Below are 17008 nucleotides of genomic sequence, written 5' to 3'. Positions count from 1 at the left end.
TGTCTTTAAAGTGATTCAAAAAATATTCAAAATTGTTGATATTAATAGTAATACTGGCACATTAATATACATTTTGCTTTCAGAATCATCGCAATGGTTTTACATAACTCAAGATGGAAATTCAGTAAGATTATATGAAAACTCAACAAATAGAATACCCAACCACGTAGTCGAAAGCAACAATCAAATTGTGTTTACTGTTTTGGCAAAAAAGCCTGGAGGCCTTTCTGCAAAAGCTGCCGTGTTAATAGAATTCATAAAAGAAGTTGATGACACACCAACGACCAAACCAATCCGTTTTAACCGTGCCTACTATACCGGCCAATATTCTACTAATGGCTTGATTTTTACCGATATAATTTCGCTTTCGGGGGGTTTTGATGATACCGTAGAGTTCAACTTAGACGGAGGTATGCATTTTTAACATATTATTGTCTATAAAGTTATTCAAAATTGTTGATATTAATAGTAGCACTGGTACATTAATACATATTTTGCTTTCAGAATCATCGCAATGGTTCTACATAACTCAAGATGAAAATTCAGTAAGATTATACGAAAACTCAACAAATACAGTACCCGACCACGTAGTAGAAAGCAACAATCAAATTGTCTTTACTGTTTTGGCAAAAAAAGCTGGAGCCCTTTCTGCAGAAGCTGCTATATTTATAGAAATCATACAGGGTATGTACTATGCAAATTTAGGTTTAGAATATATTCACATATCTAATAATTAAGTGTTTAATTTAAGATTATACTAGGAAGTCGTAACATCTGAGTGTTTACATTTATATTAGTCACGTTTTTAACTATTTTTATAAATTTTGCCAGAATCCTCCGAGAATTTACGCTTTGACCGAGCATACTATGTCGGATCTTTAAATAAAAGTGGTGTAACTTTGGATGCTATAACTCTAATCGGCAACTATGACGATACATATTCTGTTACTTTGCATGGCAGTAAGTATGAATCACGTATGTAAAATGTGGAAGTAACGAGCACTAACCAATAACACCTTCCATTTATTTATTTTTAGATTACGCAAACTACTTTTCTATAACACCTCAACGGCCGGTATTCGAAATTGTTCTTCAGCGGGAGGTTTCTGAAGATCTACTCAATAATGATTTTATTACATTTGAGATACGAGTTTCGAAAAATGATATTATTACTGCGAGAACGACAACAATTCTTAGAATAATAAAAGATAATGAGCCTCCGGTTATTAATGGAATTCAATTTGATCGTGTATACTATGTTGGGAGATATACATCAGAAAATGTATTTACGTTTGAAGACACGATATCACTTGCTGAAGGATACGATGAAACTGTTACATATTCTTTATATGGAGGTACAAAAAAGAGTTAGACTTAATTGAATTTCTTTGAAGTAAACTCATGACTTGCCATAGATGAGGCGGGTTTCACTTGTTACCTTTCCTTAACACAAACTAGAAACGGGGAATAAGCTTTCAATATAGCTCTAAAGTTTGTTTAATTTACAAAAAATAATACAATTTTATATCGTTACGTAAAGAAGGCTCATTTAGCAAATCACCTAAAATTTGTAAAATATAAATATTAGATATAAATAACAAACCATGCGTTTAAAAGCCATTGAATTATTAATCTTAGACCAATCTACAATTACGTATTATGGTTTTATCCTAAGTGACTAATACTCATTTCAGATCAGTCTACATGGTTTGAATTAGTTCCAACAGGAAGTTCTGCTAAATTGACATTATCTCGGCAAGTACCATCTGACGTAGTTAGTAGTAATTCTCAGTTAATTTTTGAGGTCCATGCCAATAGAGCTAGCGATACAGCATCCGCAAGATCAACTATTATCATTACCATTAAAGGTACTTATTACTAACACTTACACATAGACTTCTTTGCGATTTTATGTTGATGACATCTTGTTTATAAAATAATCCTGGTTTGGTCAAATATGTTTAACATTATAATTTAAATTTTATTTTCTTTACTAAAGGCTGAACTTTCTAAGATTTTATTTGTGTAGTAAATAAAACAAAATTGCATATTTTTTCAGAAGTTGATGATGGATCTACTCCTATCATGAAGTTCGAACGACAGGCGTACGTTGGTACCATAAACCAGAGTGATATATTCTTGGACCCAATAGTTTTAGCCGAAGGCTACAGCGACGAAGTCATATTTAGTTTAATAGGAGGTATGGCTAATAATTACCTGAAATGGCTAATTTCTGTAAGATCCCTCCGGAATAAAAGAATAATGGAACTCAGTGATGACATTAAATGTCCGATTAGTGAATGGCTGATTTAGATTAGAGATTAACCATTAACTCTATCTGAAGAAGTATCGTAATATTGTTTACAGTTTGTTAAGTGTTAGTAAAAAGCTTTCCGCTAAAAGAATTAATAATTTCAAATTTATCCAATATTTTCAGAACTTAATGGCTATTTCAGTACACCGAATGAGCGAAATGTAATAACCTTGACTCTTCTACGCCCAATACCAGAAGAAGATATTCCTATTAATAGACTTATAACAATTGACATTGAAGCAACATCGGAATATACAAGCGCGCGTGCTGCGATAGTTTTAAAAATCGTTCGAAATGAAGAATCAGTGGAAAATCTAAGTTTTGATAAACCATATTACTCGGGTTCTTATGCAGACGCTTCTGAATTTAGCTTTGACTTCATAATACGAATGGAATTAGGCTTCGATGAAACAATCCAATTTAAATTAGAGGGAGGTATGTATCATGAATTAGAAAGTATTGAATACCTACTAGTTGGGGAAGATGATTTCATGTATTAGCGACCTACTTCATCTCAGTTCCGTTTACAATATTTGTATAATTACAAAAATAATTGAAGTACCTTCTCAGCACTCCATATTACTTTCCCAATTTGTATTCTTTTTACTTACCTTTCCGCTTTTCTAATCAATAAAGCCGCTAATATCCCCAATCTAAGACCTTTTTAACTTGCTTTGCCTTTTATGTCTGAACACTTTTGACACCGATTTACTTAAACCTATTTCATTTTAGACCACTCAACTTGGTTTCGACTGCGGCAATCTGGAAACTCCGCTGAGTTAGAACTAAGTTCCTCCATACCTGAAAGTGTAATAAACAATAACAATCAACTCGTATTCGTTGTATACGCACAAAGAGTGGACTCTGAAGTGGTTCTTACCCGATCGGTCATCATAATAGTCGTAACAAACGGTAAATATATTTATGCTTTTAAGATAAAAATTTGCAATAATTCAGAAGTGAATTCAAGTGGAATCTAACCCCACGGCGGAAAATTAGATAGATACTCTTTAGGTCTGTGCCTCAGATTTCTGAATCTGCTTTATGATCATTTTTAAATCTAATAGGCAAGTAGGTGATCAGCCTCCAGTGACACATACCGTCGACTTTTTAGGTTTTAGACATGTCGGTTTTCTCACGAAGTTTTCCTTCATCGTTCGAGCGAATGTTAGGCGCACATAAAAAGAAATTCCATGCCGGGGATCGAACCAACGACTTCAGGGATGAGGGTCACGCACTGAAGTCACAATGCTAACACTGCTCCTTTAAATCCGGAAAATTAGAAGAACCTAAAAAAAACATCTATTGAAAAACATCACATTTTCGAGAATTAACCAACGATTTAAATTCCCTGTAAATCTATATCAAAGATGAATTATATGTATTTTCAAACAATATACTTATTATACTTCTTTTATCTAATCATAACTCGGCGCGTACTTGAGTAAAAACTACTTGAGACACTTTGATTCGGAACTAGATAGAATTAAGGTAAAAATATAAAATCTGTTCCAAGGATAAAATGAAATAAGATTATCTAACAACCCTGTAACTGCTGATCTTATTCAAATAAATTTTAGTCTCTTTAAAACAGCTATTAGATGCCTAACATGCTCAATAAATTGTATAAACGTTACGTTATCAATTCAGTTATTATTCATAATGTTATAGAAATATTAGCATATTTTTGTTTAACGTTATCAAAACATATGTATTCTAATCTTATCTATCGATAAATAACCCAGACAAAGAGTATTCAGTTATTCATTGAATGGTATCTGAAACAATAATATGAATTAAATAAAGATTGTGGTTTACGTCTATCCCTCAGTAGAAGTATTAAGATGAAATAACAATATTACATTCTCTTATTCCAACTGTGTTTTCAGATCCGACAACAAATGTGAAATTCGACAAAGTTTTGTATTTAGGACGCGTGGAAAATAATGCTGTGGTACATGAAGCGATAACTGTTGTGGAATTTAGCGGAAATATTGAAGTTTCAGGGGGTAAGTTAGTACTTAATATATAAGTTTTTCCATATAAAATTTTTTGGAGCTCGCGTCATTCTTTATTTCAATCGCTAACAAGTGTCAAACACCAATGTAACACTAAAATATTAATTCTAAGAATTCTTAAAACAAAATTATGTTAAAAGCTATTTCATTTTCGGTCTAGGCTCCGAATATAATTTTATCACATTCGGTGTCGAGACCCTTGGTCCGTGGGGTCCTAGCGCTATAAGGCTTTTTAAGGAAACATCAAAAAGGTTTGTCGACAACACAGGAGACCGAAGAGCTGGCAGCTACTTCGGACAAAGAATTAGCCTAGCTATTTAAAGGGGGAGCGCTGCCAGTATCTTCGGAACCTTGCCTAAAGGAACTCCTTTATAATAATAATAAGTTTTAGTTATTATATTTTAAGGTTAGTTATTGTATTTATTGTTCTCTTTTTTGTATTTATTACCAAAGCATTATAATATCAAATATATTTGACAATATTGTTACAACATATGATTATTTTTAATTCATTAATTACATTAAGCTATTATATTTTTTTCATGTTTCAATTAACATAACACATATTGCATCTATGTGTTAAATAGGTAGAATAACCTGGTGATGCTCAGTTCGATTGCTTTTGAGACAATAATTTCTTAGCGTCATCAGACGTAGAAATGTGCCACGAAACAGTGTTTCCAACATAATAAAAACCTCATAAACAAACCGACGGAACAGCAAAGTTTACGCGTTCAATCGTAGAACGTACTTGAACTATATAAAATAATGTTTTTTTAAGCTAAAGGAAGAATTTCCTTTAAGAGTTCTTACCTTACTTTTTTAATACCTTAGCCATTATTATTATTACTAGCTGTATTTCTCCCGCGTTAATTCGGTGGAGACGTGCGGTTATATAGACTAGTCTTAATAAATGGATTATCCAAAACAAAGGAAAAGATTCTGTTTGTGAGTCATTGACAGTTATATCTTTGTATACTTATTACTAATCTTTTATACGGCACATTTAAATAATTGATACATTTATACCTATTATAAAGTGGTAATGTTCGTGAGGCTGAAATGTCTGGAACTCTCGATCGGATCGATTTTCTTTCAGAATTTAAATTTCTTTTACCGATAGAAAGACCCCGTTTTGTTTGGCTATAAATTAACTCAAACAAATTAAAGTCTTATTCGTGGTAGTCGCATATGCAAAGTTAGTCTGAGAAAAAGTGTCGAACGAAAATGCTTCTTGCGAACGCTGCCTAAATCATTTGATCTATAATTGTTTAGTCAAGCCACATTTCATATACCTAATTGAAATATGGGGTACAGCATGCAAAAACAAAATTTCTACAATACAAACACTACAAAATAAATTAATAAAAGCACTATTCAGATACAATTTTTTAACACCTACTAATAAAATCTACCAAGAAACTAAAATTATGACGATTAAACAACTATATGTTTATAGCACCTGTATCCTTATTAAAAAAAATTTAAATAACTCTCTACATAGTAACTTATCATTTAATAAAATCAAATACACCACTACACGCAATACTCGTCGAGCGAGTTTGCTTATCTTGCCAAAGCCGCGCACAAATTATTTAAAGAGATCTATTAGGTATGAGGGTGTGCAATTGTTTAATCGGTTGCCGTCTAAGGTTCGTAACATTAGCGTGATTGATCAGTTCAAAAGGGCATTAAAGACACACATCAGAATGGGCCCATTAGACTAAAATTGGGCTAGCTGATGGCGACGTGTATCTCGTTTCGTATATATACTTAATATTAAATTTCTCATGTAAATAAAATAATTTTTGTAATGAGAAATAAAGTTCTTTAAACATTAAATAATATAGAGAGATATATGTTTGTGCAAAAGAAAAGTTGGAGAGCTTGATAATGTCTACAAAAAAGTCAGCGACAGCATTTACTACATAGACTAACTTTTATATTACATAGTCCTCCGCCACGTCCTTGTCGCGTTCATCAAAAGACGAGACTTCTTAATCATGAATGTTTCTGTTTTCAGAATATAGCCAACTATTCAGAGCAACTATCACCAATGGAGTCGTCACTGTAACGCTTTCTGCTACGAGCGTACCATCAATTCTTTCATATGTTGCCTTGAATCTGGTAGCTGATGAAGCAAGTGCTGTACTCCTTCTAGATATATATGAATCGGGTAAATATTATTCCTATATCCCTAGTACCTAATAAAAAAATATATCGAGAGCAAACAACGTCTAACGTTAAAGTATTTACTACCGCGGCAAATAAATGTTCTACCCGTGCAGTTATTAAATAATAAATAGATTAATGTTAAAAAAAAATCAGTGGCGGCTTCAGAACAGAACAGAAATCTGAGGCCCTAGGTCTGTTCTGTATCTGTTTCATGATCATTTTTTAATAGCAATCAGGTGATCAACCTCCTGTCTCTGATGCACGCCGTCGACTTTTTGATTCTAAGGTAAGCCGGTTTCCTCACGATGTTTTCCTTCACCGTTCAAGCGAATGTTAAATGCGCACATAGAAGGAAAGTCCATTGGTCCAGCCGGGGATCAAACCTACGATCTCAGGGATAAGAGTCCCACGCTGAAGCCACTAGGCCAACACTGCTCTAGCTTAATGTTAACCAACATAAAAAACAAGTTGAAGAACTATTTTTATAATATGCAGTCGCGCCCCTGACAAGACTGCTATTGTTACATTAACGGCGGTTTAAAAATGTAATGTCCCTTTAGATTGTATTATTCTATAAAATATAAGAATATTTTATTCATAAATTTTCGATAGTCGATACTATTCAATTATAAATAGTCTATCGGAAACGACTCAAGACGGAAACTGTACAATAACATATAAATCATTAATATTCAAATCGGCCTGAATTAAATAAAGAATCACAGAAATACCGAACACAATAGTCTCAGTAATTAAATCCGTTTTTAATATGTAAATGAAATGGGTAATTTAATCAGTTTTATAATTAATCGCAGTTTGAGTATTTGAAGGTTTGTTTAAAAAGATCAAAAATTGTTATTGTACGTATTATTTTCAATTTAAAGAATTTTTTTAGAAGCTGGCTGTTGTCACTATAAATAAACGTATTTTTTAATTTTTTTAGATACTCCAGTGGAGCCACCTTCCCTATCATTCAGCTCTTCATCATACATACTAGAAGCCAACGAAGGTTCCACGGGAGAGGTGGGTCGAGTATCCGCAACCGCCGATAATGGGGAGACTGTGATCTACTCTTTGGAGATAGAAAATGGTATGTATTTACTTTTCACAAGTCACTTTATTAGCTGCTTGAATATTTGGTGCTCCGTGAAGAGGAGACAGACTGCTAACTGATCACCTGACTGTACCCGCTACACAGTAGGCCAAATCCCGAAGAGCTGCCCGAATTTGGCTGAAAGTACTTTTATAGAGAAAGTATACACAACATACAATTGGTTGATTTTGAAATTAATACATCATCCAAAGAAAAAGTTGATTCAACTTGTAAAACGCTGGAGCCTTTTGATCATTCTTCAATTTCTACGAGAGAAACTAACACGCTCCATTCAGAATATTTAGTTAGTTTAGTCTTTCGGAGTCTTTCTTCAAAAACTCTTTGAGGTTCTCGGAAACAGAATACAAAGGATATAGGTTTTGCTAGGATGTTCTAAACATACTTGTCAAAGGACGTTTAAGTATAAAAGAAACAAGAGGTGTTTATAATGTAAGTGCTTTTATTAGAAACTAGTTGACCCGACTGTGTTCCGTCTGACAGTCAATGAATGTCGTGTTACAGATTAGCAGAACTTAATTTATGATTGTATGAAAATATTTCAATTAATACAAAATAAATATTAAGTTACAATATTCAACGTTACAATGAACCTGGATTTGTTTTATGTTTAAGTAGCTTGTTATATTTTCCTTAGTTTACACAAAATATATTTCTGAGCGCAGGCATAAATATAAAAATAATAATAATATTAAAAGCCCTTTATTCGATGACCTTTTTAACTCACATGCTATTCTTATAAAACAGTAGTATTCTGAAATCTGAATTTCATAGCAAAAATAATAAATTTATCAGCAACCACTTTCTTCAGGTTGTCGGTCGACATAGGTCTCCTCCAATTGTTTCCACGTCTCTCTATCCTTGGCAAACCGCTAAGGATTAAGCATAAATATTTGACGAATATCAATCAATCCTTTTTTAGCACTGTCATTATTATACATTTTTTTAAATCTAAAATTCGCCTTTATCCGAATATTGAAGATCTATCTGGTCGTTCAAACCCTTTATTTAAATGAGTTATTTAATTTGAGGGGAGAGTTACTTAGAGGGAACATTAATTGTTTGACAGTTACTAAACCCATGCACATGTATTGGAAATTTTCTAATTTAACTTTTCCTCGTGTTTCAATGTTTTAATAGTTATTATGCTATTCGGGAAGGGGACAAATAGAACAAATGGAAACGGCTTACTAAATTCTATTAAAATCCACCCGTTCTCGAGTTATAAGTGTACGAAGAAACCCGACTTTTTAGAAATATTACCGGTCTTTATTTACGTGACCCAAGCCTAAAGTACACAGTACACAGTAACTCATAGACAAAAACACGTACAATTATTCGTGGTGATGAGTAAATAGGTTTTATATGTATCTTTTGATATTTAAACCAAATAGACAATATTATTTCCGCGTACCACACAGACATAAAAACACCTTTGTCTAATACAAGGCAGGTTAAAGGTTAACTGGTACCGGATACATATGTGTCATCACATTGCATACAAATGTATATATTTGATAATACTGCGGTATGTTTGCATAAATTTATACATGTACTGTCGTAGGAAGATTAAATTTGTAATTCAGTTGGATGTATGAGGAATTCCAAGCGCGTAGGATGACTGTTTCTGGAGGACTCGTAATTTACCAAATTCATGGACTAATATAATGTTCCCTTAGGAGGAATAATACGTTAAATCAAATAGGTAACGAAATATAATAGTAGTCATAATTTGTATAGAACGTTTAAGCGCTTCGAGGGCGTATATGAGCTACAGAATATTAAGATTGTATTGTATGAACTAGCTTTATCACGTGATAAATGTCAAAGGTTTCATTTTATACTTAAAAAGTATAACTACTATGTGGAACCAGCTGCCCACTTAAGTATTTCCGAACCAATTCGAAACTTCAAGAAAGGAGCGAACCAATTTTTGAAAGGCCGGCAACCCAATTGCGAGCCGTCAGACAATGTGAGTGTCCAAGGGTGGCAGTATCACTTAATATTAGGTGAGCCTCCTGCCCGTTTACCTCCTATTAAATAAAAAAAATACTAACATTAAACATTCACCCATACCAAAATTGTTAGAATATGATATATCTCATATCTCGCTAAGAGATTTAAAATCAAAATTTTGGGCTTTTAAGGCTATTTTAATTCCATACTATAAAATCAGATGGGTGTTAGTATACATAACGCAGATTTGTTAAGTATATATTAAGCCAAACTTATAAATTGTGAACACATTATTTTTAAAGCTAAAAATAGAAGTTATTTTTAAGAAAATATGCTTAAAATGCTTCATCTGACAAAAATGCATTGGAATTTAACATATAGTCATAGTCCGCGCTATGTCTCGTGTCTGAATCCTTGGGTTAGCTCATTACTGTCATCAAACATTATATACTTGTTTTTTTTTTGTATATTTTATTAATTTTGTGCATATATTTGAATGTTTTTGCTAAGTTCACGTTTCTCAAACATCAGTTATTATGACCGTATACCATTCATCCATGTCAATATGTATGTTACGTTACATCAAAATAAATTGCACCATTTTGGTTGCACAGAGATTTTCTGAAATTGTGTACATAAATACGTTAGAAATTTCGCAAAAGGATCTCTCCGACAGATTTACAGATAACCAATTTATTCCAGTACAGAGTGTGTACTTCAACCAGATGTAGTAAACACGGTACGTCTGAAATTGCCATATACCTTCTATTTTCACGGATATAGTTCAAAAACTTGACAGTATTATGCATTACACGTGATATAATAAATGTTAACATTGAATAATCTTCTCTTATAATTACTTACTTATTAGTCTATCTTCATAAAAAGGTTCTTTTAAAGATGGCGATACAGCCGATCAAAGTGATCAAGAGGGAGAGAAAAAATATGTCAGACTTTTTTTTTTGTCACATTATGAAGTAATCATAATTACAGTGTATGTTCAGATTCAGCCTTACCAATATTAATTATTTCTGGCTCACTGTTGCATTTATTGGGTTAACAATTAAAAAGCACCCAATGGTGACATCAAAACAGGGATCACCATTTAGTGGTTTCCTTGATAGCTTTGAGAGATCTGCTCAATTACAAAGAAGAAATGATGCGATTACGCATTCAAATCTCACTCTCCTTAGATATAACTTAATCTGTGGTGTTACCGGCCACTCGTTAAGGTAAATGCGTCAAAGTCAAACTGACATTTGATATCCTTTTGACTGACAGCGATATAACGCAAATAGATACACTAAATTTAAAATATATTCCACCAAAAATAATATAATTAGAATCAAATGGTGAAATGAAAAATTTCAAATAAAATAATTGAAAACTAAAGATTTACAGAAAAAATACAAATATATTTTACATATTTTACTGTGAAACACTTTGTGTTCAAGCAGTAACATTTATCTTCTAAACCTACACAAAACGGGTAGGAATCCGCACATTACAAGTAATATAAATTCTACCCGCCTCTCGACGTACATGGTTATTTAATATTATGATTTCTTAGTGATATCTTGGAATCTTTTTTATCTTGAAATCAAGCTTGGTCTAAGACTATTAACCCAGAGTTCATTCATTTTAAGAGAGTTATAACACTTGGCCGTTTAGTGAAGGATGATGTCCTTTTAGCAATGGCTAACTTATGCTACTAATATGGTACGGTATAAAATTAAAACACTAAACAATAGTTTATTATCGCAACTGCAAGTATATAAAAAAGATATTCATTTGTTTCCTTATAGAAAATAGAAAATCATGTGATTTGAAAGCTATATTTTAGGCATAACTGTTATCTAAATTAATTCAACTAAATAACTCTTCACTTGGCGTGCGCTTTATATTATGTAAAAATCAAAAATTGTTCTTACATGTAAGTATAGTCAATAGTATTTTACATGTCATTACAACGTACTGATAACGTTGTATTATGTTGTATATGCGTTTGATTTCTAGTGAAGCAATTAATATAATATGTTCAGGTATGATATAAAAAATATCAAATATCCATAACTTATTTAGATTGGTAGACACACAAAGCCTTACGTCAAATAGGAAATTATTAATGAAATCCTTGTACTGTACTCTCTCTCTCTCTCTCTCTCTCTCTCTCTCTTTAATCGGCAGCTCATGCCTCTTTAGTACGGGAATTCAAACATTCCTCATGTCCGCGCGTAGTAAAAACGACTTGAACATACAGGAACATTTTATTAGAAATAATTCACAGTTTAATACAACGACCACTATTTAGGCATTGACTTGTTTAAGCTATCGCTTAATATACTTAAAAGGAGTAACAAGAATATCCATAGCGCTAAATAAACTGTATCATGAGCACACCCCACATACACACCCTCACTTTCACACCATCACACAACACAGCAGAATTAGGTATTACTTAGTTAAATGTATTTCATATTTTTTATTGATTCCTTCCTTTCGTAAATGTCTGAACCTTTTTCTATATATTATATATTCCATCTTTGGCTATTTCTTTTGTGTAATAGTTATTTGTTATATATATATATTTATTTATACTTTATTACCTTATTCAAAAACATACACATAACAAACATAAAAAAGCAGGTTACAAAAGTTATAAGGCAACGGGCGGCCTTATCGCTAAAAAGCGATTTATTCCAGGCAACCCTAATGTGGAATAATGAAAAAGAAACACCTACAGAGGGTAGAGTACAAGAAATGCAAAAATAATTAACAAAAAAAGAAAACTCAAAATAACACGTTACTAGATATTACTAAAATAAAATATGGTAAAATCTAAAGAAACAATAATTAATAAAATATAATTTATGTTAACTATAGGATTACGAAATAAATGAATAGAAAATAAATATTACCTAACACACATCTCACCTACTTATAAATTTAGTACTAAAACGCACGCAGTAGGTACTAAAGAATTCTTTCGTTCACTTTTCGAACAAAAAACGAACACCCGAACAAAACCGCGGTTCACAGTTTATCATAATGACACACCTCGCATACATAATGCATGTCAATTACAAAAGATGAAAAGATTTATTGAATCTAGATAAATTTAATGATATCACTGACTCGTAAGGTAGTGGACAGGCATTTTTGAATAATTTTATTACGTTTCCTTCAATTGTTAATGTCCCATTGGAATCTTTTATTACGCAATTTTATTATCAACTTCGCGCGAATTACAGACTATACAAATAAAAAACTACGCAGTGGTTACAGTATAAATAATTCCCCAACTAAAACGTTTCTTTAAAATATCCATAGATTTAGAATTATATAACAATGTCCCTTAACAAATTCGCAATACCGCAAGAACAGTGTTGGCCTAGTGGCTTCAGCGTGCGACTCTCATCCCTGAGGTCGTAGGTTCGATCACCGGGTGTGTCCCGACTTTCTATCTATATACGCATTTATGATACGCTCAAACGGTTAAGGAAATCATCGTGAGGCTTGCCTTAGACCCCTTACATCGACGGCGTGTGTCAGCATGAGGCTGATCACCTACTTGCCTATTAGATTGACAAATGATCATGAAACAGATACAGAAATCTGAGGCTTAGACATAAATACCGTACTTAAAATACCTTAGTTAAGTTAGCTTAGTTACTTACTTTACTTTTTTAATCAGATTTCAAAACTTTGATAAACATGTTTTAACCTATAATAAAGTTAGAGTATTACTTTGCCTAATCTTGAGTATGTATAAACGAATTAAGCCTATATCGTATATAATATGAAATTAATATCTTAGTTATTGCTATTGTGTTCATAACAATACATAATTGAATACACGTATTTATGTAGTCGATCTCGCATTTAGATTATGAAATTAATACTGCCTATTCATCTCATATTTATGTTCTTGTTTCTAATATGGTATGATAGTAAATATAAAGTATACATTATGAGAAAACAAGAAAAAGTTGTTTCAGGCACAGAAGGTTCTCGCATTTAAAGAATTAATGAAACATTTTTGGTTTTCATTAGTAATGTTGGCACTGCAGTTTTTGTCTGAGCGTGCGCCTCTCATCTATGAGGTTATGGGTTTGATTCACGGCACCAATGAGTTTCATATGTGCATTAAGCGCTTTTATGGTAAAGAAAAACATCGTGAGGAAACCGGCATGCTTTGACCCAAAGTAAACGGCGTGTGTCATTCACAAATGGCTGATCACCAACTTGCAATTAAAATTAAGTGATCACTAGATACATAAGTTTAAGTCCAAGATCCTTGGGGTTGTAGCGCCACGGTTTTTTTTAAGTCACGTAATCAATATCGTATATCGCGCTATGGGAGTGGCACTTGCTGAGTATGGATACTGAGCTGGAGCTTTAGGGATAGTCCTTTGGGTTCCGAAAAAGAACACACTTTCTCCACAAATAAAAAACCGCAAAACCCCTTGGCCTCAGATTTCTGTTGAGCATTTATTTCGTAAAATGCTAGTAGATAATAATCAGTCTCGATGCTACCGTCGACTGATTGGGTCTAAGACATGCCGGTTTCTTCAAGATACTTTTCATCACCGTAGGAGCGAGTGAGAAATGCGCAAGACCATTTGTGCACAGCCGGGGTTCGAACTTTTGACCTCAGAGATGAGTTTCCCGAGCCACTTGGACAACACTGCTCAAGTGCTCCTGAAAAAACAATTATAATGAAAAGGAAAGGAAAAATTGTCTGTTCAGAAAAGTTCAAGCCCTCTTGGCTCTTAATTAATTTGATTTGATGTGAATAGGATACAAATTAAAATTTATAATTAACAATTTATTTTGAGTTCTATATTCTCAATAATCCTAGTTTATAGATATCATAAGTTATTATAATAGATCTGGTTGCAAATATCACCTATGATTTAGTTTATTATAATTTTATAATTAACATAGTTTGATTTAACGTTATATGTTCTTTTGTTTATGATTTAACGATTTTAGATTCATAGCTACATTAACAATAACAATAATTACATATTACTTATAAATTTAAGTAAGTAATACATTTGGACTAGATATCTTAATATATATAAATTACGTTGTTTGTCCGCTATGGACTCTTAAACTACTTAACCAATTTCAATCAAATTTGCACACCGCGTGCAGTTTGATCTAACTTAGAAGATGGGATAGCTTAATTTATACCCGCAATATTATTTAATTGCAAATTATTTAATTATTATTTGACAGTCACAATTCTAACAGATGGCGCTGTGTTGAAAGTACCAACATTTCACATAAGCTACAATTTAATGGCGTAACCACCAAAAATGCATGGTGGTCCCCATGGCTGGTGTTCTCCTACCGTTTCCCTTGAATAGTTTACTACTATGTAATATAACAAAAACCTTAGCCAAAGCAACGCTTGGCCGAGTCTGCTAGTTAATATAAACAGGGCGTCCCAAGACTATGGGATATCAAGGGAAAGTACCTTAAATATAGTAGGTAGGTAATACTAACTTTTCAAAATAAAATAAAGTTTTCTTTCAGCAAAATATCCTATCTACGATATTTAAGGTACTTTCCCTTGATGTCCCATAGTCTCGTGTCACTTTTGTCATTTCGTAATTTTTTGTCATTAATTGATATTGTACTAGCGACCCGCCCCAGCACGGATGCAATGTTGATACTAAATACACTACAGAAAAATTGTGAACGTTGTATATAAAAACATAGCCGCCCGCTCCGGTTTCACACGGGTATAAAATATTATATATAGTATAAGATCCCGCTATACAACGACCTTCACTGAGATGCTTATTTAATGAAACTTATTTTATATTTAATTTAATATGTCAATAAATATAATCCATATGGGTTGCCTAGCAAATTTCAGTCCAGAGTATGTTTAATTAATATTTAAAAAAAATTTTTTTTTTTATAATTTGCAAGTAGTAAATTTTTTGAACTTTTTTCAATCAATATTTTTAATCAGAGTAGTATTACATATGTATCACTAAAACCTTCTTTTATACTAAAGATGTATATATACTTTAGTGTCACATAAAAAATATACACATAAATAATTAATTGATTAAAAACAACCTAACTTTTGCATATTCTATGGGCTTCATACTTTCGATTGGTATAGAATTTATCTAATAATCATACCGGTGAAATGTTTAAAAAAATATTTTTTTTTTAAATTAATTAAAAATACTCTGGACTGAAATTTGCTAGGCAACCCATATGGATTATATTTATTGACATATTAAATTATATATAAAATAAGTTTCATTAAATAAGCATCTCGGTGAAGGTCGTTGTATAGCGGGATCTTAGACCAATAGCATATGTCACTCAATGAATAAATGATTATAATTGATCCAGTAGTTTTGATTTATTAATTACTGCCCGTGGCCCGCACGCGTTAAATTTGGATAAATTAATAAAGAAATTTGATAAATCTCTTAGGGTTCAGCCTGCGTTTGCAATCTAAGCGGAAAAATGTAATTATTTACGACATCACATTAGAAACCTCAAAAATAAGAGTATTTCTCCACTATTTAATGGATGTTATTATACATATTTAAACCATCCTGTTCAATCACCCTATCTATTTAAAAAAACGCATCAAAATCCGTTGCGTAGTTTTAAAGATTTAAGCATACATAAGGTCAGAGAGCGACTTTGTTTTATACTATGTAGTGATATAAAATTATCAAATTCTTAATTTATAAGTTTATCCTTATACTTGTAACAGACAAAGCAAATATGCTTACGTCCAATTAAGCTAAACAATTTCCAATTAAAAATTCAACTAAAAAATGAAATAATATTTCAAACTTATGCGAATTTAAATTTAATTTGAATATAATAAACATTTTATATTTTCAGAACACTTAAAGCAACGTCTTACAATCAATAACAATGGAGAGATACATCTATCGGCTTCAGCTAATCTTGGTGTCTACAGTTTCAAAGCAACAGCCCGAACAAGAATATCACAAGTCTCTGCTTCGGCAGCGGTAAGTGGGATATCCTTAGTTGGCGACTTACTATCTCCGCTAAAGTCGATTTGCGGCTTAAATCAATGCGATGACGCCACACCTCTATCAATTAGTTTATTATAGTATAAAAACGCGTGGATATGACTTCCCAACTAGTAGAAATCATCGGAGCAGTGAGGTCGCTCCGCAAAGCGAAGTGCTAAGAAAACTTCTAGAAGGAGCTAGGCTTCCCCCAAAACCTGTCACTTCTTGCCTTCGGGCCAGTCAGTCATTAGTTAAATTAGTTGACAATTTATTCAATCAGTACAATTTTCTTCCCTGCACAGTTAATTGGATTTTGTAGGCAATTACAATACATAACAATAGTTTAAGATGAAATATAAAGATAAAACTAAAATATAAAAAACAAGGGCGTTACAACCTTTTAGGT

General features: G+C 32.4%; 1 protein-coding gene across 1 annotated transcript in view; it reads left to right on the top strand.

The window, feature by feature from the left end:
- Positions 1 to 17008, top strand: part of LOC125056299 — a 57455-nt gene that overhangs the window by 15021 nt on the left and 25426 nt on the right. Inside the window, exons 16-27 of the mRNA XM_047659327.1 lie at positions 84 to 410; positions 505 to 684; positions 832 to 960; positions 1038 to 1355; positions 1695 to 1868; positions 2060 to 2200; positions 2438 to 2749; positions 3047 to 3226; positions 4204 to 4323; positions 6356 to 6508; positions 7451 to 7597; positions 16466 to 16596. Coding sequence (XP_047515283.1) covers positions 84 to 410; positions 505 to 684; positions 832 to 960; positions 1038 to 1355; positions 1695 to 1868; positions 2060 to 2200; positions 2438 to 2749; positions 3047 to 3226; positions 4204 to 4323; positions 6356 to 6508; positions 7451 to 7597; positions 16466 to 16596 — 2312 coding nt within the window. The remainder of the gene's footprint in view (positions 1 to 83; positions 411 to 504; positions 685 to 831; positions 961 to 1037; positions 1356 to 1694; positions 1869 to 2059; positions 2201 to 2437; positions 2750 to 3046; positions 3227 to 4203; positions 4324 to 6355; positions 6509 to 7450; positions 7598 to 16465; positions 16597 to 17008) is intronic.

Source organism: Pieris napi, chromosome 14 (genome assembly GCF_905475465.1).
Source record: "Pieris napi chromosome 14, ilPieNapi1.2, whole genome shotgun sequence".
NCBI lineage: Eukaryota > Metazoa > Arthropoda > Insecta > Lepidoptera > Pieridae > Pieris > Pieris napi.
The sequence above is the reverse complement of the archived record's forward strand: the minus strand, read 5'-3'. Positions and strand labels throughout refer to the sequence as shown.